The sequence below is a fragment of the Megalops cyprinoides genome, chromosome 13 (assembly GCF_013368585.1).
Source record: "Megalops cyprinoides isolate fMegCyp1 chromosome 13, fMegCyp1.pri, whole genome shotgun sequence".
NCBI classification, from domain to species: Eukaryota; Metazoa; Chordata; class Actinopteri; order Elopiformes; family Megalopidae; genus Megalops; species Megalops cyprinoides.
The window spans coordinates 13,956,184-13,978,727 of NC_050595.1; the positions used below are offsets into that span (position 1 = coordinate 13,956,184).

At 36.8% G+C, this 22,544-nt stretch overlaps 1 protein-coding gene across 1 annotated transcript; it reads left to right on the forward strand.

Annotated features, from left to right (window-relative positions):
- Positions 1-10,624: 10,624 nt before the first annotated feature.
- Positions 10,625-21,846, forward strand: spi1b (Spi-1 proto-oncogene b). Its single transcript, XM_036543144.1, has 5 exons — positions 10,625-10,908; positions 11,662-11,752; positions 13,652-13,839; positions 19,273-19,429; positions 20,218-21,846. Exons 1-5 carry the CDS (start codon positions 10,867-10,869, stop codon positions 20,535-20,537), a joined length of 798 nt encoding a protein of 265 aa, XP_036399037.1. The 5' UTR covers positions 10,625-10,866; the 3' UTR covers positions 20,538-21,846.
- The last annotated feature ends 698 nt before the right edge of the window (positions 21,847-22,544 follow it).

Sequence of the window (22,544 nt, forward strand, 5' to 3'; positions counted from 1 at the left end):
ATACTTTGTTAAACTGCTGTTAAGTATTACGCTCCTCTTTTGCCTATGTTTCCATTTTCTTTTAAACAGAACTGCAAATTTTGTAACTTTCTTATATTTTCACTTTTTGTTTTTGCAACTAAAATAATATGTTCAGTTTCACTATAATATGAATTCATTTTGGTTACATATGAGTGTCTATTTATCTTGTAGTTCATGAAACCTTTAACCTGTCATAAACCAATCTCTCTGTGTGCTACTTACGTGTGTAATTAGGTCAATTTTTTTTTCAAACCACAGCAAACATTCTGATTTTGAAAGCAAACTAAATCTCTGTGTACCTCTGAAAATTATCAATGAGTTTCCATTTGTAGTTCACTCTTTCAAAAGAGAGAAGGGATTCCATCTTCTCTCACAGTTGCAAGTGGCTACCAATCAGGAAAAAAAAAAAACATAAACTGTTGCTGTCACGTAGAATTGTACGTGACACCGTACAATTCAAATGTGTCTGAAATCTACTGGAAATTTCATACACATGCAAGATTTAAATTCAAATTAGAGTGCGCAAACTGTTTCTAGTTACCACAAATGTTGCCACATAACAAAAGACTGCACTGTCAGACATTCAGACTGAGATGCTGTCAGGCCAGTACTGAAACAACACTGAATTCAAAATAGTTCCCAAGCGTATATGTATATAAGCGTATAAGTTGCACACAGCTACACAGCTGCATTGAACACTATACACTGTTTAAGAACCAAGCACAAAAGAACCGAGGCACTTGAGTTAAAGGTGAAAAATATATGGCTATTTTAGAGCTGAATGTTTTTGTAAAAAAAAAAAAACGTTGAAGAGTGGAAGCTGTTATAGCTGCAAAAGGGGGACCAACTCCATATTAAAGTGTATGTATTTGAATATAATGTCATTACAATGTAATGGTCAGGCATCCGAATACTTTTGTCCATATAGTGTACATACACACGATGCCCTTTCACGTACTATAAAAACAAATAGGAAAGGTCCAAGTCACCTTTGTCTGTTCCAGTTTTGTTCATCAGTTTCCTGTGGCTCTTTACAAGGAGAAAAAAACAGTCCATTTCTCAGTAAAGCTATTCATTTAAGGCAGAAGTGAAAGTCCTCTCCTTCTATGGGTGCACAGAATGTCGCTTGTTTTCAGGCCCAGGCCATGGTTTAATGGTTACTGTGGATGAAAGACAGACAGGCACAACAGACAGAGGATTTACTCATCATCCTGGATGGGGAATTTCTGTCACTGAGCTGCCTGCAGCACCATCCACCCTGGCTTTAATCAAACATTATCAGAGAATACATTCTCATGTCAATGCAATTTCACTTCGAGGAGATTTTCCGAGGTTGCATTTATACCATAGATCTCAAAGTACCGGCACGCAAGACAGTTTCGTGCGGCCCCCTGATTGTTTTAGATTTGTAATGAGATTCGGCCCGCATACCAGTTTTGCGTTTCGTTTTACGTTAGCTTCTTAACCCTTTCGCACGTAACTTATTTTTATACCATGAAGTGCGCATGTTACATTACATGGTTCGTCATGTTTTCATTAGCGTTAAGCTTCCCATAGTTTTCAGTTAGCATTTGCTATATTTTTTATATCTGGGTGCTGTGCAATGCAATGGAGAGTGCTGGTCTACCCAGGAATAAATTAGCTGGAATCACCACTGACGGTGCTCCATCAATGACTGGAAGAAAGAATGGGCTTGTGGCGCTAGTTCAAAGAAAGCTGGAGGAGGAGAATGTAGGCCACGCAATTGCATTGCACTGTATCATTCACCAGCAGGCACTTTGCAATAAATGCCTGAAATTTGACAGTGTTATGGCCATACTGGTAAAATGTATTAACTTCATTAGATCAAGGGATTTACAACACCGCCAGTTCTGTGCATTTCTTCAGGAAATAGAGGTGATATATGCCGATGTGTTGTACTTCACTGAAGTGCGCTGGCTGAGCAGGGGCAGTGTCCTGAAAAGGTTCTTTGAATTGAGGGAGGAAATCAAGGAATTAATGAGAGAGGGCAAGCTACATGTTCCTGAGCTTGATGCTTTAAAATGGCTGAGGGACTTAGCATTTCTAGTGGATATTACACAAGTACTTTATACACTCAATCTAAAACTACAGGGGCCAGACCAACTTGTCACTGCGGCTTTGGATAATGTGAAAGCCTTCTCTGTGAAACTCAGATTGTGGAAAGCACAACACACAGAAAAATTTTTGTCGGTTTCCCAACATGCAAATCATTTATTGATGACGGTGCCATAGCCAAGGTTGATGAAGGTATGTGACTGCCATTGAAAACCTGCTGCTGGAGATTTGCTGACTTTAAGAGTCACAGTAGCACTTTCCAGATATTTGCAGACCCTTTCACCTTTGATGTGGACAATGCCTCAAGCACACTTCAAATGGAGCTCATAGACTTACAGTGCAATACTGAGCACAAAACAAACTTCAGGGAGGCTCAGGGAAGGCAAGAGATGATTGGACAGTTTCTTAGAGAACTACCCCAATCCTTTCCTGAGTTGTCCAAACTGTTCATGCAGGTCATGTGTCTCTTTGGAAGCGCATATCTCTGCGAGAAACTGTTCTCAACTATGAACTTTAATAAATCAAAACACAGATCCCAACTGACCAATGCTCATCTTCAGGCTGTACTCAGGGTGTCCACTGCCAACTTGTTGAAACCAAATGTGGCTTATCTGTGTCAACAGAAGGAGTGTCAGGTTTCTGGTAGCAAACAATAAACAATGTGGTGAAAGGATGTAGAACACTGTACATAGTTATTGATGTAAAAAATCATATAATAAAAAGATGTGTGTGCACGTTATATTGTTGGAGACTTTTTTTTCCTCATTCCCTATTGTACTGGTCCCCTTTTAAGAAGACCACCTGGCAAGTGGCCCCCAGGTAATTTGAGTTTGAGACCCCTGAATTATACACATGCATGAATAAATATGCACATATATTTGTGTATATATCAGTATGTGCATATTTATGCATGTACATTTATAAATATAATAAATATAATATACTCATAATAGCAAGTGGGGTTGCATGTTTTGATTAATTGGTAGGTCAATGTGATTTCCTACTGTCATACGGTCTCTGCCTACAATACCCAAATTGTCTGATATTAGCAAATTACAATTATTGCTTCTGGTTTGCTCCCCTCAGCTCCCCAAAGGGCACATATGAAGTATTTGATATGATCCAATTGTGAAAGAGAAGTTTAGTGGACAATTGGAGAAGTGTAAGATGTTAAACAAGACATCATGCTTCCCATATGTTCTGATGACAGAGTACCACTTTGCCGTGTTATATTCTCAAATGAAAATCTATGATCTCAGATTTCAAGTCAAGAGGGCATTATTGTCAGCCCATCCATATACAAGTATACAGTAGGGTTGAAATAGCATTTCCCTGGGACCCACTGCAGGACAAAGACAACATAAAGTGCAATGGGAGCAGTGCAAAAAGACATTAAGACAGTAGAATGAAATACTATCAATAAATAACAAAATAATAAACAGACAAAGTGTGCGATTGACAGGCAAAAGTGTGCAAGTAACAGTTGCAATTATAAAAAAAAAGATTACATTTCTCAGTTACAATATTAATGTTGGATGCAATGGTGGATGCTGCCAACAAATTGTCTGATGCGAATGTTTCTCTGGTTACTGAAACAAGTGATATACAATCTTAAAAATGTTTGTGCAACAAACGTGATGGCCAAGGTGTGACCACATAATACATTGCAATTTATCTTAATGCTCTTGTTTGATGGGAGAGGGGAAATGCTGGAATCTTAACTTGAACTCTACAAGTCAACAAATCTACATGGTATCTGCTGAAGAGCAGTTTGTGAGAAGAATGTAACTTTTTCTTGCTTGTCTTAAAATAGATATGGAGAAAACTCTGCTGAGGCGGGTAAAACACTTGCTGTATAAATATACTCGGAAAACATTAAATGTCATCAGTTTTGCCGGTGTGCAGACAGCTGTGATTAACACAGCAGCCACAGTGCAGGCCATGTGGTTTCAGAGCAGGACCTGTAGTAAAATTGTGCCAGCAGTCACAGCCTAGCAACAACTCTTGGAAATTGAAAACAAATTAAAAAAAAAAAAATCTTGTGTGCATTACGACAAAATGCAACAGTACAAAGTCATTACATATGGAGGTAACTGTTATGTTGAAAGGTTATGACACCTTCTATGACCTAAGTATACTCAAAATAACAACAAAAAAAAAACATTACCCACCCAAAGGACAAAAGCTGCCTGTGTTATTTGGCAATGGGGAATATGCAACTATAGCTTCTGGGAGGCTTTAATCAAAACCATCAAGTCCTCTTAATGCCATTGAATCAAACAGAAATTAACCTTCTGAGGCTTAGTGGGCTACCTGGGAGGAATCTCACCTTCCAGCCTCTGACAGCTTTTCAAACTGTTTCACAAACTGTTCACAAAGTGTTACGTATTATTGACCAACGATAAGGAATTGATGTTCAACACAACTGTTATTATGTCTTTGAACTGCACAATACTACTGAAGTATTCACAGGTTTACAAGTACAGACAAACAGCACATCCATGCCTTAGATGTGAAAATAAATGTAGAAATTGTCTTATAATGAGGAAGTCCATGTAATAGTGTAATAGACTGAGTTTGCCCCCTGCATAAAAAAATAATAGATATATAACTATTATCTTAATAGATAATTCAAGCAAATGCTAAATTTGGTGATCCACTAGAATTTTTAGGTATTTTTAGCGGTGGAGGGACAAAGTCCAAAAAACAACTGGTCCTGGTTCATTTATTTGAAGAGATAAGCACAGTTTTAGATACTCTCTCATTTATGCTATTTTGTTTACTTGCACCAGATACATTTTTGGAACATAATTAAATAGTATGTGCAGGTCATACTTATTCCATTAAAGTTATTTCGTGAATCTGAAATTGAACCAGATGTCTGAGTGCACATGCATCATGAGGTGTTCTTGTATTTTGAACCATTGATTCTTGCATGCTCATATAAATTTGTTGTAATGCTTGTCAAAATGAACATTTAATTCACTGAATAAATTACAGTTTAGAGATTAAAACTGTAGAGCACCCTGTCTGAGTTGTTCCACAGAAAAACAAACAAGCTCAGACACCAGCATTTTGAATCACACCCATTATGTTCCTGTGATGTTGAAGTGTCTACAGACACCTGCAATTTGATCTTTAAAAGGGAAAATAATGCAGTCTGTGTTGTAACAATAGAATGGTGGTGTGAAAAACGTATGACCAACTGGAGAGTACAAAACTCTCCTGCACTGTATGAAAGCATGCAATACAAAATATGAAAGTGCAAAGCATACTGCTTTAGAAACTTCTGCAAATGCAACTGAAAGGCAATAATCCCTACTGGTGATATGAATCACCAGTATTATTGAAAATATGAATGATATGATATGATATGAACACCTAAAGACAGACACAAGTTCATATTTTTACCTGTCAATCAGTGAGCATTTACAACTTGACTCCAACAAATCTAAATACATGGAAAGCTGTATATGAAGGATCTGTGAGGAATACTGAAAGATTGGTCTGTGGCTGAAAACCATACTGAATATACCATATTTGTAGGAGGAGGTGTGGGCTAAACAGTCAAAATGTAGCAAATGTTAGCAAAATATCTTTAAATATCTATGGAATTAGTGCAATCAATGGCTCAATTCAATGAAGAAGACCTTGTGGTTTTCAACAGTTAATGGTTTACAGATCACTAAGATCTGCTGGTCTGTGGGACTCCATGAACTGGGCCTACGATTCTTACTGTAGATTGCTAATGTGTCTTAACCTGCAATTATGACTTTTTGCATTACTCTCTTTTTGCCTCTCAGGGGCATGTTACTTGGTCAGGCCTCTCACATGAATTGCCATGCTGGTCTGGAAGGAGCCATTCATGCCCTCTTACAGTGGTGTGCTTCAGCAGGGAAAAAGCTGTTCACTAAGCAACCTGCACATCCACAATATTTCTCCAAGGACCTCAAAAGGGGCTTGTGCAAGCACACCTGAAGGAGGAGCATGTGACTGTACCATCAACAGAAACATTTCATGCAAAAACCTATACTCTTCTTAGGTTTTCCCATTCGTAACATAGCCAAACCGTGTTTCATGCAAAACAACCTAGCAATTTTATTTCTTCAGGATTACAAAGGAAGACCCTGTACTCAAATTCTAAATGTATGTCTCCGGCTTTGTCTTTATTTCTGCAGCTGATGCTGACCCTGGGTTTGCGGCATGAAACTGGTCTTAATTTAGAGACTTAGCACAAGCAGCTGGTACTGGCAGTTCTGTGGAAAAAAAAAAGACAAAAAAAAAATCAAGTACACAAATAACTTGTCACTGTATGGTAATGTCTTGTAATTGAGTCTTAAAAAATGACACATGGGTAGTTTAAAATAAACATAACAGAAGAGTAATAAATAAATAATTATTCAGGTAATTCAGATAATAAAACCTGAATTGCTTTAATTTTGTCAGAGGTGGTTATGAGCATTTCTGAACTGCTATGGCTGGCATTATGAATTGAGACTTGAATGTGTAACTGAAGGTGACATTTAAAGTGTAAACGTTATTCAGGAGGAATCCCAGGGAGACAAGTGAAATTTGAGTAGTGATTGAATACCCACAGAAATAACCACTGCCCTTGTTGTCATGGTCTAATACCACCCAAACTTTACTCTCTTCCTTCTTTTACCTTCTGTGTGAAGCATATTTGACAGTTATAGTGAAGTGATTAGTAGCTTTAGGGAGAGGGACACAATGAAAAGTGTTATAGTGAATGGTTATTGAAGCTGGCTCATGGATGGAATAAATGAATCCAAGGAAGACATACACTGAAGTCAGGAAAATTTTTATACTGAAAAACAGGGTGATTCTTAAAGACCATCTGGATGAGGCCACGTGTCACAAGTCATAGCATTGCTTAGTTTGCAACTTGTGAAATCCTATTTTAATTTTTGCATACCATCTTAACTTTAAGAGTTCAACAGACTTGCTACAGCGTAAGAGATCTCTATAGATCTTCTGTTCTCCTCTAACCTTTTGTAATTCAAAAAGACACAGATCTAGCTCTTCCATAATCCATAAAGAGTAAAGCAGGTGGCAAAGCATTTTGTTACAAAGACGAAACTGTTGTGCCATTTATTTAATTCTAAATGAGGATCTCATACATTGTGTGATAATTGTCCTCAGTTCATTAAATATTGCTGATTTGTGAAGCTGTTTCACTGTCTGAAGAATTAAGATGATCTGAAAGGATCTTCAATGATTGTGGAGTTGTAGGCAACCTAATTTTATTTACATTAAATGCACATTTCCATCTCAGCATTCATAGAAAATAATCATGCCGCAACCTGTTTTGAATGAAAGTGGGTAAAATAAGATTCAGTCAGACTATACAGAGATATCTCAAAACCTCATTGCATTTCAAAGTACCACTATCAGACAAAGACATGCTCTCTTCCTCAGTTACAAAAATATATTCTCTTTGGTCAGACTGGCCTAATGAATTTGTAAAATTGAGAAGTTAAAGACAGCCAGTCTATGAGTGCCCTTCTCTGTAAAAGTTCAGATGGCTATCTGACAATGTGAAGACACACTCAGTGAAATCCTATCTTGCAGTAAAAGTTAAAAATCCTTGTATAATTATAAATAAGAAAATAAGGTGATTAGGTGGGTAAGGTGAGATTCCATTCTCATCTTCCAAAGACCACATCTACAACAGTGTGTGTCCACATTATTTTTGTCTGTTGATGCTGATTGATTCCACATTAAACATTAAATTTAGGATGGTTTGTAGGATGGTTAAATTTTAGGATGACTTTTGCTACATGCTGGTAAATGTTCCAGTTTTTAAAGTTTCGTAATACCTGAAAACTATGCCAGAAAATGTCGAAAAAAAAAACATCCTAGTCAATCTAAATATTTCTGTTGTCAAAATTAAACAGACAATTAAACAGAATTCATACAACTATCACAATACAGTGGCCCACAAAAAAGAGCTGCAAGGAGAGACGTTTTTACTGCGTGTGGTTTCATCTGGTACCGCCACAGGAGACTTCAGGAACATAGCACACAACAGGGTAAAAATGGCAACACTGGGCACTCTGGGGACAAGACAAATTTGGTCATCAGCCAGGGAAGTTCAGAGAACACTGCTTTATGAATTGCTCTGAGGTAGAACTTCAAAGTTGTAACTGGTATCTACAATCTGCCTGAGTATTTGTGCTTTCAATATGTAGAAGCTTGTGACACTAGCTTTCAATTTCTGATGCATTTGGTCTTTGTAAATACCTTGTCTCAGCTTTGTAATGTAACAATTCTTGAAGAATGTTTCTCTAAAAAGCATAGCATAATGCCATAATTCACAGCCCAAATCAAGCTGAAATGGTCAGTCATCAAAGAGACAATAATCAATATCTTATGAGAATATTTGGTCTATGCAACAATCTGTAATTTCTTGAATGTGCATAGTATAACATTGGAATTTAATTGATTATACAAACTGATGTTTTTAGATATTATCCATGTTAACTCAGGAATAGTGACATTGTTGATGTTAGCTCAGGAATAGTGTTTGGATGGTTAACCTCCAGAGCAGTCAGCCCAGCGCGCTTGGGATGGGACTATCATGAAGAGGTATTTTTGTGATTTTAGCATGCGATAATTACAACAGGTTTACATTTTATTCATGGGCAATGCTCCCATATTAGTTGAGCTAAAAGAACCTTGATTTATTTGCATAGTAACATTACAGTGTATTGTCTCAAATAAATGGGGTGTCATATGCATCTCCCTCTATAATGAGATGAATCTGTCCAATTTTATTAGTTTTTTTTTTTTTTTACTCATAATGAACAATACTAATTGTTCTTTATTTAACTACATGTTGCCATCATCCTTTTCTTTGGAGATGCTTTATTTTTGATATCACTGCCCTCCTGTTCCTGTATGTCTTCTCTCTGCAGGCCAGCTGAGTGATCATTCAAAGGAAGTGGTAGTATCTTGCTAACCATCTTATCTGTGGGGCCTTCTGTCAACAGACAACTAAAAGAGGAGTCCACTTGAATACCTACCCATCAAAAACATGTGTGCATGTACAGTGTATGGGTACTTTCTTTACTCTGCCCCCCCCCCCCCCCCCCCCCCAAAAAAAAACCCAGCTTTTGTGCCTCATATTTTGGTCTCAATAAAATAGGCTTGTTGTCTTGTTGTTTGGCGTGTACCACCATTTATCAACGAGAGACATTTGTGTGCTAAACACAATTACAAACTCTAAATTGATTTGGAGATGAAAACATTTGACACCCAAATGTTTACACATCCAAATCAAAATACAGTTTGAACTGTATTGGGCATATATTTGGAAAGAATATTCATACCCTACTACACTCTAGGCACCACAAACACCCTGCTATTACATTGTATGCGATACCAAGGGCATCACATTAAATATATATCTTTTGTTGTACAGAATTATAGAATTATAAAATGAATGTTGTTACTTCCATATTTCCACATCTATAATGTCATTCCATTCAGGAAGCAGTGGCTATCAAACTGGCTGAGCAAATATAACTGTAAATTAGCCTTTTATTATCGTGAATGAAGAAAGGACTGCTGTTATTTCATCCATGAATTTATTTAGTATGGAATATTTCCCACCTGAGTTATTCAGATGTAACTTCCTCAAACCTAATGTCACAGAGCTGGGCTTTGATTAAAAAAGGGAACAAGCCTTTCTCACAACTTCACTTTAGGTATTCACAGTATGTTAATACTGTCCTGCAACTGCCATAAAAATTAAAAATAAAATAAATAAGCAAGTGCTTGTAATAACTTTTCATTATAACACCTGAAATATAGCATACTTAATTTTATCAAATCATGACATTTGTATAAAAAAATGTAAAGATAAAATTTGTTTTTTGTGTGTTGTGTGTTATAATGCTAATGTATCACTTACACATCCAATAAAGCAAGGGTTAAAAACACATTTATGATTTTTTTTGTCTAAATCCTGGTCATGGTCACATATTTTGCAAAACAAGGTTAGAATGGTTACAAATTACATAGTATCTGAGGAGAGTATCTTTAGAAAAGTCCTGCAATGAAACATAAAAGATACAGACTGGTGACCTCTCACTGCTAAATATAATTTGGGAACCAGAGGCCCATTACAACTGCTCTGCGTCCGTATTAATTCTACTAATGACCTATTTTTAGAGAGGTGAAACTTTCAACCACAACTTAATGCATTTGTATACCAGCTAGCCATGCATAGCCAATGAGACCATATTTAGTGAAGAAAACCTGTGTCTGATAAAGCTGCTCAGATGGCGTGTAAGAGCATGCAGACAGAATCCATCTTTATTCATTCTGGTAGCAAAGAAAATATGGAAAACACACAAGAAAAGACTGACTCATTAAAACAATGAGCTATGATGTGATTGGCTGCTGTTAGATATATCTGAGGACTCTACTGTATCTCCACCTGACAAATCACCCGCAATCAGGAACTTTCTGAGAAAAAAAAGAAGTAAAAAAATAACAAGATCCTCTTCCACCACTGCCATTGTGTTGTTAATAACACACGAAGCCTCTTCAGAATATTTTGCTACTATATTGTTTTTGGTTTTCCAGTTGGTGTGTAGTTTCCCTGAGGATAAAGTTGCGAAGAAGACGTCTCAAGGTTTGATTGTAGAGAGGAAATTTTCATAGTTATGCAATGGCTTCAGCAAAGTTTTGAAAGAAGAGAGTGAGAAGCCCAGTGAGCAAGGAGTATTTGCCAGAGAAGACTTGATGTTGCAGTCATTCAGAATGGAGGGGTACCTCATTCCACCTGTAAGTATACAATTTATTTATCTACTATTCTCTCTTTATTTTGGATGATTTCAGAAGGCCTTGCTTACAGTTACGGAACATACAAAACAACCAGAAAATCCTTTTGTGTTAGATAGTTTTACATTATCGTTAAGCTACATCTGCACTTTCTATGACTCTTGCTTTGCAGATGTTCTTATCCAGAGCAACTTACAATCTACATAGCTTACATATTTATATGTCGTCCATTTATACAACTGCATATTTACTGTTTAAATGTATCAGATTTAAGTGAAATTTGGCAGACTCTAATGTATAAAGAGACCATTCTACATACAAAGGTAAAAAGCAAAACAAAATGTAAATGCACCATTGTTTTCTTCCAATAGATAACATACAGAATTTTATATTAACATTTTTTCTTGCCTGTGTGTACTACTTTAATTCTACTGAAATCAATTATAAAAAATGTTGCTCTGAAATGTTGCTGTTGAAAAGATTTGCAATGTAATTGGTTTTAAAATGATGTTAAAATTACATATTTATTATGCATGTGTTATTCTTTCAAAAACTATGCCTAAATGTGACATCAGAATGAAGAAGCAGATTTAATATTTAGTCTGCTGAATGACTGAGAGTATCCATAATCACAATTTGATCAGAATATCTGAGTATCAGAGTATTTTTTATGTTCATAATTATTTAACATACTGTGGAAAGTTTGAGCATGACAGAATAAATAACTCTCTAATATGATCCACTGTTGCTTTACAGCCAGAAGATATGATTGCCTACGATCCTGAAATGTATCGACCACCTTTAGAATATTATCCATACCCCAACAGTGATGGGGAAAGCCATGGAGGTAAGTCAAGAATTAAGTCTAGTAACATAGCAAACCTATGCAAGTATATCAATACTTAAATATTAATAAAAAATAAATTGCTGTAGTTATCACTGTTATGGCAATTATGATGATGAGAAGGCTGCTTCTGATACTGCTGCTGCTAATAGTAATAATAATAATAATAAGAAGAAAAAGAAATTATTATTATTATTATTATTATTATTATTACATTGTTGTTGTTGTCATTATTTATCTATTGTTATAGTCAAGCCATGGTTATGGCAAAAGCCTCTCAGAATTATATGTGGGAACCTGGCACACTTCATCATATTACCATTTGGCTCTCGAAATAGAAAGTGATTTTATTCTCTGAATACATCAGAATAACTGCTTAATAGTAACAAGACAACAAGTGCATAAGTCATGAAGAAGGAACACCAGAATAAAACATCAGAAAACCTGAGTGGTTTGTTCTAACAAGTGACAAATGCACAAAGCTGTTGAACGCTGTAGGGTTCCACATATCAAGCAAATTTTAGAGACTAGGCTAGACACTTAAATGAAAGGAAACAGATGTGATATCTAACAGAAGCCATCAAATGTCAGGCCATGGTTGATGAGACATTTCAACAGTGGTTGAGTGCACTGAAGTCCATGGTGGTCTGAGATATTCTTATTACATTTTAAAAAGACAGTTTTGAGACCTGAAAAAGTCTCAAAGACACTTACTCTTAGCTGTTTTTGATATCTGTGTTTCTACTTATTCTACCTTTTACAAGTCTGAACAGTACTGTTGGTAAGGAAGAGGAGTGGGAGTAACAATAATGACAATTCTGATTCAGTCAATGTACCATAAATGGGTGGCAACTAAGGCATTGAAGTTTTTGAGACTGTATTGAAATTATATTTCTGAACTTCAGCAGTATTAGGCGGGACATGTTTGGCCCTGTGTTTAGGAAGTCAAGGCAGACCATCGAGCCGCCGTGAGATCATAAATCTATTCCTCACAAGCACTACTGTGTGCTAACTGCTTATTGTTAAAATAGACAAACTTGATGGGGAATGTGAACTGGAACTGAAATGCAGCACTGCTGGCATTGGATTAATTGACTGGTTTGCGTTTCACAGCTTAAAACCTGTGTAGTTTTGTCCAGTCTCATATGAAAGGATTCCTTTTTAAATTAAAACAAATATACACATACATCTATGGTATGTATTCAGTTGCAAGACAATGACTGAGAAATATGTTCTTGTTTTGGAAGGTTACAGCGAAGGCTTTGTCTTAGGGAACACTTTGAGCACATTGAATGGAAGCTGTAATGAGGAATATTGTGTAAAAAAACAACACCAATAATAATAATAACTCAGATTAATTACCATACTTTAGGAGCAGATGGCAGATTGATTGAATGGAGCTCACAATCAAAACAAATAACAACACTGGTGGAACCCTTCCTTTCTGATACTGATACACACACACACACACACACACACACACATATATATATATATATGTGGCTAGGTAATGATTTTGTAAGTCTTTTGTCATTCGGGTAAAACTACGCTATCACTAAACTGTACAAAAGGAAATGTTGGCTGTTAACAGGAAGCAACATCAATGATTTCTGAACTGGTGTTAAACAGAATTTTTAAAGAAATCCTGATATTGAGCAAAAACTTTGTTGAAAACTGATACAAAAATCACACTTTGTCAACTATGTCTGACTAGCATTTGTACATTTTGCTACCATTACCTCTGTATTTCTGCACAAACCATAATCAGCTTATCATAAACTGTATATTTTGCATAAATGAATCAGCAGTGTTTTGTTAAGTGAAAAACATGCTGTTTGGTGGAGGGTCTAATGTTTTAGTTTTTTCACTGAATGATAGCCCCACTGCTCTCCCTCCTTGCAGATTATAGCTGGGACCCCCTTCACATGCACCCTGGCGAGTTTGAGAACCCTCAGCAAACCCACTTCACAGAACTGCAGAGCGTCCAGCCCCTGCATATCCCCAACCTGCATCGGTACACAGACATGGAGCCCATCCATTCCGCTCTGGACCCTGGGCTTGGACCGCATCACCTGACAATCCCCCAGCAGGTCAGTCCTCTTCCTGCTCCGCTGGCAGGGTCTCCACCAGAGTTTCCCCCACATGTGTAATGTACTCTTCCCATGTTCCCCTGCATTCATCACTCCTGCAACAGACACATTGAATGTGATGTAACAGGGGAAAAAGTGTGCAGTATCAGATATTATATGTGGAATGGCCTGTCTGAGAACAGATTCAATTTTAAAACCTCAGCTTAATTTTTGTGATCTACTCCCCAGCTTCAAATTACAGATGAGGTTGCTTCCAGTCAGTTATTCTTTAAATCTGCAAAAAATATCCAAGCTTTTTATTTTTTATCTTATATTAACTTGCCCCTGCACAACTATATACATAAATTATGAATATATTAATTGCAATAGATAAAACAATAACACATCAGAATGTTTTTACTCTGGCAAAAAAATAAATAAAAAATAAACAATTAACAATCAAATGCTTACTAAATTATAGAGATTACAAAGTACCAAAACATCACATACTGACATTGTAATGTTTTCTGGTATGTCTTGATAATACATATTATGAATACAGAGGCCTATAATTTAGTTACAGAACTCCATGAATATACCCCATCAGAATCAAAATTTTATGACCACAGTAATGTACTGAAATCATTCTTTGTCATATCCTTAATGTAAAGGACGTTTTTTGTCAACTATAAATTTATGTGTTTGACAGCTACAGATTTAATGATATATATGATAACAATCAGGAGCTACATTTTGCCTTAATCATTTTATCAATGTTTTCATTGAATTGACATCAACGTAATTAGTTCATGTATTTTATGAAACATACCATTGAGTTTTGCTGATGTGCAGGAAGTGAAAGCTGAATTGTAAACATCATAAAATAATAGCTAACGGTATTATAGACAGACATTTTGACTACTTTATTATGTGTTTTATTAGACATCCTGACCTCATGCCATGGTCTCACCAAAATAAAACTATGAACAAAAACATTTGGATTATAGATATAATCTTCATTTTTAATCTTATGAAAGGGCTGTGCTCTTGAAGAGCTGTGTGTAGTATGCTAATGCAACTATTTTAGCAAGTTGTTCCCCAACTGTAGAAACTAAAGTAGCAATTCCTTCACTTTTTCATTTATTCACTCAGCAGATATCTTTATTCAGGGTCACTTTGCATTTAAACTATATATTATATTTACAAATGATACATTTGCACAGCTGGACATAATTCATGTAAAGGCTACAAGAACAATGCCAAGTTACAAACCCAATTCCCCAACCTCCTCACCCAATAACCAGCCCAATACTGTTTGCATAGCATATTTTTTTATTTATTTAAACTTCTTAAAATGGCTTTGAGTGAAAATGAGCTGCAGGGCTCAATGCAGAACAACATTTAAGATTTTATCACAGTCCACTCCACAGGACATCCATATGAGACACTTTTCCAATGGCATTTAACTAAAAACAGACCATGTTTATGCTGTGTGAAGAAACCAGTATCATCCAATCATGGTGATAACATTACTACGTCATTACAACTACTATTGCTTCTGCTGATACCATTACTACTACCACTGCTGCTGCTACTACAAATGCTGCTACAAGTAATAATAGTGAGAACTGAACAGGCACAGTTGAATGAATTGCTTTCCATCTTAATGAATAGATTTCAATAACACAGCTGCCCAACCAGTGAGTGAGCACGTCAATCAATCAGTGAAGGAGGGAAGGACATTGTTTGTCAGGTTGCATCCCTCTAGCTGCAGCCAATGGCTATTGATGGTGTGTTTGTTGTTCATACTGTTCCTACGTTCTGTGCAGAGATGCAAGATGATAAGTAAGGTAGTGAAATTATCAGCATATTTGGACAGACTTTACCCTGGTTTGGGCATATTTACATTGTGTAAATAGAACACAAGCTTTACAGGTCTCTAAGCCCACTAATTGAATACCTGCTTCATAAAAATTGAAAAAAAAAAAAAGAATTATGAACGCAACCTTGACACGGTCACATGATAAGTGGTCACTCACATCCTTGTGACATTTAGTGAGGGAAGCATGTTTCCATATATGTCTTGTCATGCAACATGTGACTTGTCAACCCGAGGGTCCTTGTGAGACTAGGTTCATCTGAACCTGTTGATGTGGCATATTCTGAACAGATAAACCTATCAATAGTGTCCTTTTGGAAATCATCTCATTCATCTATATGAAATGAAAACTACCCATCCCATAGTTTTAGTAAAAAAACAAAGCGTATCTGCAGCTATCTATAAATTATATAATAATATTTATATATCACCACATATATGGTCATACTTTCAGTACAATTTTAAAATTCTGTTCACATAAATATAATTTTATTTCAGACTGGAAACTACAAAATGTAATATCATCAACTTCTGGCTGAGCTTCATACTTGAAATATTTCCCTTTGCAAATAACACTTTCATTTTAGAATTGCTAGCAGTGGTAATTCTGTATTGCCTTTTTAAATTCCATCTCTCACAAGAGCTGCTAAAGTCACTCTGAGAGGTGAGCTTTGGGGACGGGGGATGAGGGGAGGCCAAAGAAAGTAACCCTTTTTCTTCGTCTTAGTTTTCAACAGACACTACAGCTCCTATCTGTAGCTGTTTCACTCTGACGTTAATTTTGTCCTCTATTGTCCCTGTCTCCAAAGGAATTCCCCAAACTTACAATTTATCCACACACAGGGTCATGAACTTGCAAGTACACAGAGAGATATGTGAAAATGTACTCCTAAAATGCTATTAAAATAAATAATTGGAAAAAATGAGAGGTAATAATTATTACTTTATGGCCTGTTCTGTCATACAGTAAAGGGGTCTCTAAAAACAAGGTTGGAGCTGAGAGCTGCATTTGCGTGGGGGTCGGGGTGATGTCTGCACATAGACGATTGCTCAATATGGCCTTTTCCTGACTGTGGACAGACTCTGCCACGTCCGTGTACTCGGACGGCGCAAAATTATGCATACTCACCAACCGCTGGCCTGTGGACTCACCTCATTTACCCAATTTAACTGCTCGTTATTGGGACATAAACTCTGGTGTAGAGCAAGTGGAGGTTGGTTGCAGGTGGCTTCAAGAAAGAAAAAAGTATACAGCACAGACAGCAGTAAATCCCTTCTCTGAGCCCATGATATCTATAGAGAAAAGCACCCAAACCACAGTTCAGTTTATTGAGAGCTGCTATTTTCCTTTTCAAGCACTTGGATAGTTTGCACAGGAAAATGAAAGCAGCCAATACTAAAGACATGATTTATTACCTTGCAATACTTGAAAAGAAGGGCAATCACAATGTACCTATGGCTCTACAATATCTCTTTACACTGATTTGTATTATTGGACACTTCTCAGAACGTTGAAGCAAAAACTTTTAAACTACAATTTACTTAATTTCTTAACCTAGCATACCATGGAGATATCAATGTTCCCTTATAGTCATGCTGATATGACTAAAAAACTGTTTACTCGTTGACTTTAACATGTTGTTTTGCAAAGCTATTTATAATATAATCACACTCAAGTGTTAAGTGTACCAAAAACAAGGACCAAGGACACCTTTCTTCATGTTTAGCAATTTAACATAACTACAGAGCAACAGGGGTTATTACGTTGAATAAGACTTTTGAACATGATCAGAGGGTTTTACACAAAAACAGGGTAACAGGCCTTTAACACAATGACAGCTCTGGTCATGGCAACTTGGGTATGGCACGATTTCAGACCAGTATTGCAAAACTAGAGGTTTGGGGCCTCAAAAGAGCTTGCACAAAGCCCCTGTTCTCACAGAGTTCTTCTCACACTCTGCGAGAAGTGTTGAGAATGATCGTTTGAAACCAGGCTAATATTAGTGGCTAACTTATCAGAGATCAGAGATGCAACAACTCAGCTTTCCATGAATTCAGTATATGAGTATTTTTATTGCAAATTTTGAAATGCAAAACATAAAGCATGCATGCACATTTTTTGAAATTCAAAAATAAATCTGAAAATACATTTCCAGTACATTGCATTCATATTACTTTATAAAGCTGCAAGCTCAAGCATGGTGAGTTCAACAGCTTCCTGGATGTTTAATGAAGCAATTTACATAATGCAACTTTCTTTAAGGAAAAGCACTTACTCAAAGACCAAGGACTCAAATATCATGTACTTTAACCAGTATGCCACACAATCTGTTTGTGCCATTAATGTTAATCATATTTCCTGATTCTGACTGTGCTTTCATCGTAATACACTTCCAACAATAGACATGTGGAAACATATGGTCAGACTGTACATTTTCAGACCGTACAGTAATATCCACAGCCATTAGTAGATAATTTCTTGCATTTTACCTACAGCCATTTTATTAAAATGAATATTACACTTTATAGTAAGAGACTGATAACATTGTAAAGTACATGATGGGCCACTGCTTTCTAACTGACAGTGTGTTTATTATCTTAATGAATTATTTCAAGGCAGTTATAGGAGTTACAGGTAATGACAAAAGAGAGGCAATTATAAATTATGTAATACATGTATTTCTTGTCTGCTTGTTACCAACATGTTACCAAAAAGTCTGTATCTGCCCCACATTCACATTGGATGGTTCAAGGGTGGATCAAGGTTAAATTTCACTCAACCCTTGATTTTACAATACATTTAATAATTACATTGCCACTTTAATGGTACCTTCAGCCTCTCTCATTTGTAGGACACAGCTAATTATATTGATGATATGACTGTAGCAGTATAGCAGCTATAAATGTAGCTTACTCTGTTTGGTACAAGTATTTAATTCATGTCATGTGTTGGTAAGACAACATTAAATAAGGCAGATGTGCCTTATTGTCTGTCCACGGCTGGACTCTGGTTAATTCAATGGTTAATTCCACAGAGATGACATGTCTTGTCAGAGCTGAGTTAACAAAGATATATCGATTGCACTTTTGAATTTCAGCTCTGCATTTCTCGCATGTGTAGTTAAGTTTTAACAAAATGGAGTGTTACCCACAATGTATTTATTTTTCACAGAATGTGCGGGTATAGCAGTGGACTTCCTCTTTCAGTATAAGGCATGTCTGTGGTCTCCAGAGTGACACATTTCAGTATTTTAAGACGTGTTCACAAAGTATTTTTTTAATGTTCTAATGGTCAGTGCATGAGTGTATAGTTAACAACAAGACGACGTGTAAATGTACTCAAGAGAAGCATGTAACATTTTTCTGAACTCACAGATGGTGCCATTTCATGCAAAACCAACGTATGCTTGAATGGTTAAGAGAATCTGTGAAGACAGCAGAAGAAAGACAAATGTTTATATTTCACATGTTTTTAAAATCAGGACAAATTCTAAAGGTGAATACAATGGCCATTTAGGGTTATTGGAAATTGACCTTCGTAATTAGACTTGAAAATTGGTGTGCTGTCTCCTTAGATGCAATATTTCCCTCGCAACTTGTGCTACCCACACCCCTCCCCGGCCCAGCGCAGTTCAGATGAGGAGGACCCAGGGGGCCGCAGCCCCCCCTTTGAGGTTTCAGATGGAGAGGAGCTTGTGGACCATATCCCCTGTCCCTCTGGGGGAGAGGCCGGTGAGTAGGGCCTGCCTGCCTCCATACCACAGCTACTTTAGTATGAGAATCACCGGAAGGCCTCATGTCTTTGCATGTGCAATACTTCAATATAATAACATTTACTTTTACTTTTTAACATTTACAACAGTTCATACATTTAAATTGCGGGCTGACAATAGACGTTTCAGACACTTAAATGTGCTGAGAACAAGTTTAAAAAAGGGGAGTTATGATACCTTGCAAACCAACTATTTTATCACTGTACACGTATCACTCAGGCATTCCTAAATGTTGTCACTGTACGGGGATTATTAGGGCATTGCTTTTTTTCACTCACAGTCATGGATAAAATCTGCATTTGGATCATTCAGGGACCACATAATGGACATGCTGTCAAATAAAGCAGCACTACTTTATAGAGTATTGCCTTGTCCATGATTTTATAAGCAATAGAAAACAATCATTCAGCAAACAAATGACTAAAAGATAGATGAGGGTGGCAGAAATGGAGGATAGCCATCCTTGTATTCACTGAATTGCTGTGATGAGGTAGTGAGAGCAGCTGAGTGGGCCATAGTGCTAAGAAGCAGTGCTTGTAACTGAAAGGGTCTTGGTTTGATTGATTTAGTAAGCCACTACTGTTGAACCCTTGGTCAAGGAGGTTACATTGCCTCAGTAAATGTACAACATGTAAAAAAAATACATAGCACAGAGGAATGTAAGCTGTGTTAAGTCACTCTGGATAAGTGTGTCTTCCAAGGAAGTATAATGTAAGGTGATGACAAGACACTCCTCTGTCTGCTCAGGCAACAAGAAGAAGATCCGCCTGTACCAGTTCCTGCTGGACCTTCTGCGGAATGGGGACATGAAGGACAGCATCTGGTGGGTGGACAAGGACAAGGGCACCTTCCAGTTTTCCTCCAAGCACAAAGAGGCCCTGGCAAACCGCTGGGGGGTGCAGAAGGGCAACCGCAAGAAAATGACCTACCAGAAAATGGCCAGGGCCCTGCGGAACTACGGCAAGACCGGCGAGGTAAAGAAGGTGAAAAAGAAGCTGACGTATCAGTTCAGTGGAGAGGTGCTGGGGAAGGGAGGCCAAGAGAGGAGGATGTACCCAGTTGCATAGGGCAACAAAGAGAGAGACCATAAATGTGTACTGTCTTCTCTGAAAAGGACGGAAACAGGCCGGCATTTCTCTTTATAAAATGTTATGGTAGCACCTTCAAATATTTGGCTGCAAATTCCCAGCGATGAAGTAACAGGTGTTATTAATTTAAAGGTACCATGCATGCCATTGTTAAGGGGGGTAATAACTTGTTTTTCTGTCTTGTGATCTTGTAAATAGCATTAACTCACAGCCTTTAAGCCGTTCTTTTTTGTAAAGCTTGTAGATGTTCTGAAAAGGAAAAAAAAAGGTTCATGTCTCATATTAAGATGGCAACCATGGAAAATCATGGTTGCTGTTGAAAAAGGGGAAATGAAAATAAATGACACAGCCTCCTGCAAAACTTGGTGGAAAACATCAGAGTGCTCCGGCGTCTAATGCGCTTGACAACACTGCCCCCACCTGGTCACAAATTAATATTGCTTACAATATTGTGTAAAATTGTAAAGGTCAGACACGGTAGTCTTGAAACCGTCGGTACTCGGAGTTTCACCTCCAGTAATGTCGGTGCTTTCAATTTCAGAGGGGAATACTACTTGAGTACATGTTTGGAAACGGTTCCCAAATATTTACAAGAGGAAAACTCTCTTAACTCTCATTGTTTATTGTCTTGAATTTCATGAGATTTTAATTAAATTATTAAAATGTCTGTTTCCTGAAATAGCCTGTGCAGTAGAATCAACAATTTTGTTTTTAATCATTTTTAATAGTTTATCATAGAATTTGTGTCTTGCTTGACATGGTCACGATTTTAGTATTTTTATTAAAGCAGACTGTGGCTCTGACGTAAACAAGCATTTAAAAAAAACTTGACTACGAAAGCTACAGACATTATCCACTGCCATTTAGAAAACTTCGCACTAAGGTGTTTTTAACAAATACCTTAAAAACGTCCGATGCCATCCATTAAGCCTAAACAACATACTTTCAGGGAGATTTTACAGTCAGTGCATTTTCATAATGACTGATGCAGTCAAGAAAATATTTTAGACATTTATACTCCCACGAAGAGCATGAGGAATAGTTTAAAATGAATTGCTTTTCTTTGTTGACTGTTAGAAAATAGCCAACAGATGCAGTCTTTTTCAAACAGACAACATGGTGCGTATACCATGTCATGTTCTTTGTCTCTATGTGTTTGTCATTCAATTCCTCAGTTACAGTGTATCATGAATCATATATTTCACATGAAGCATACTGCGTTTCAGAATTCTTCCTTCAGAATCGTCTCCTGACAAGGTTTTTACTGTGTTTTGCTTTGTTCATTTCTTTTGACCCATGACAGTTAATTGTGTTTCCAAGAACATACCATGTACAATAGTATGGGAACAAACATTATGCAATAAAGATGCATGGAATGTAATAAATGATTTATTTATTAAATAAAAATCTTTACAGTAAAAGAAATTCTAATGTGACTTTGTAAATTTGGATTCAGGTTGCTGCATATCATCAAAATAGTACTTTTGTAAAATATACAAAATCACTTATAGCAGGAAATTTATGTTACAACACTTTGTGAGAAGAATGATTTACATGGTAGTTGTTCCTCTTCAAAATAAAGGGAACACTTCCTCGTGTAAAGCAGTTTTGAAGAAATTACTGCAATTGAGAAAATTTGTTTAAACACAGAGTCATGATTCTCCCTTATTCCCCTGTGAGGAAAGATAAAAATGTGCTTTAAAAAAGAAAGCAACAGGGCAAAAAAGTTCAAAATGTTACTTGCAGAATGTCTGGTTATGATGAGCTGTTAAAATTTAAGCCAGGCAAGTCAGACTGTGGCTTTAGCAAGACTGTCACAAGATGATCTGGTTAGTGTGTCAAGGGTAAATAAAACAAAGCTGCATGGCAAGGTCACCACACAATCTAACACGATTTCTGATGCAGCCACAGGAGGCTGCGAGACTTTAATGGGTTTAATGGCAATAAACTGAAACATTAATCTCATGATATGTAACAGCACCATAC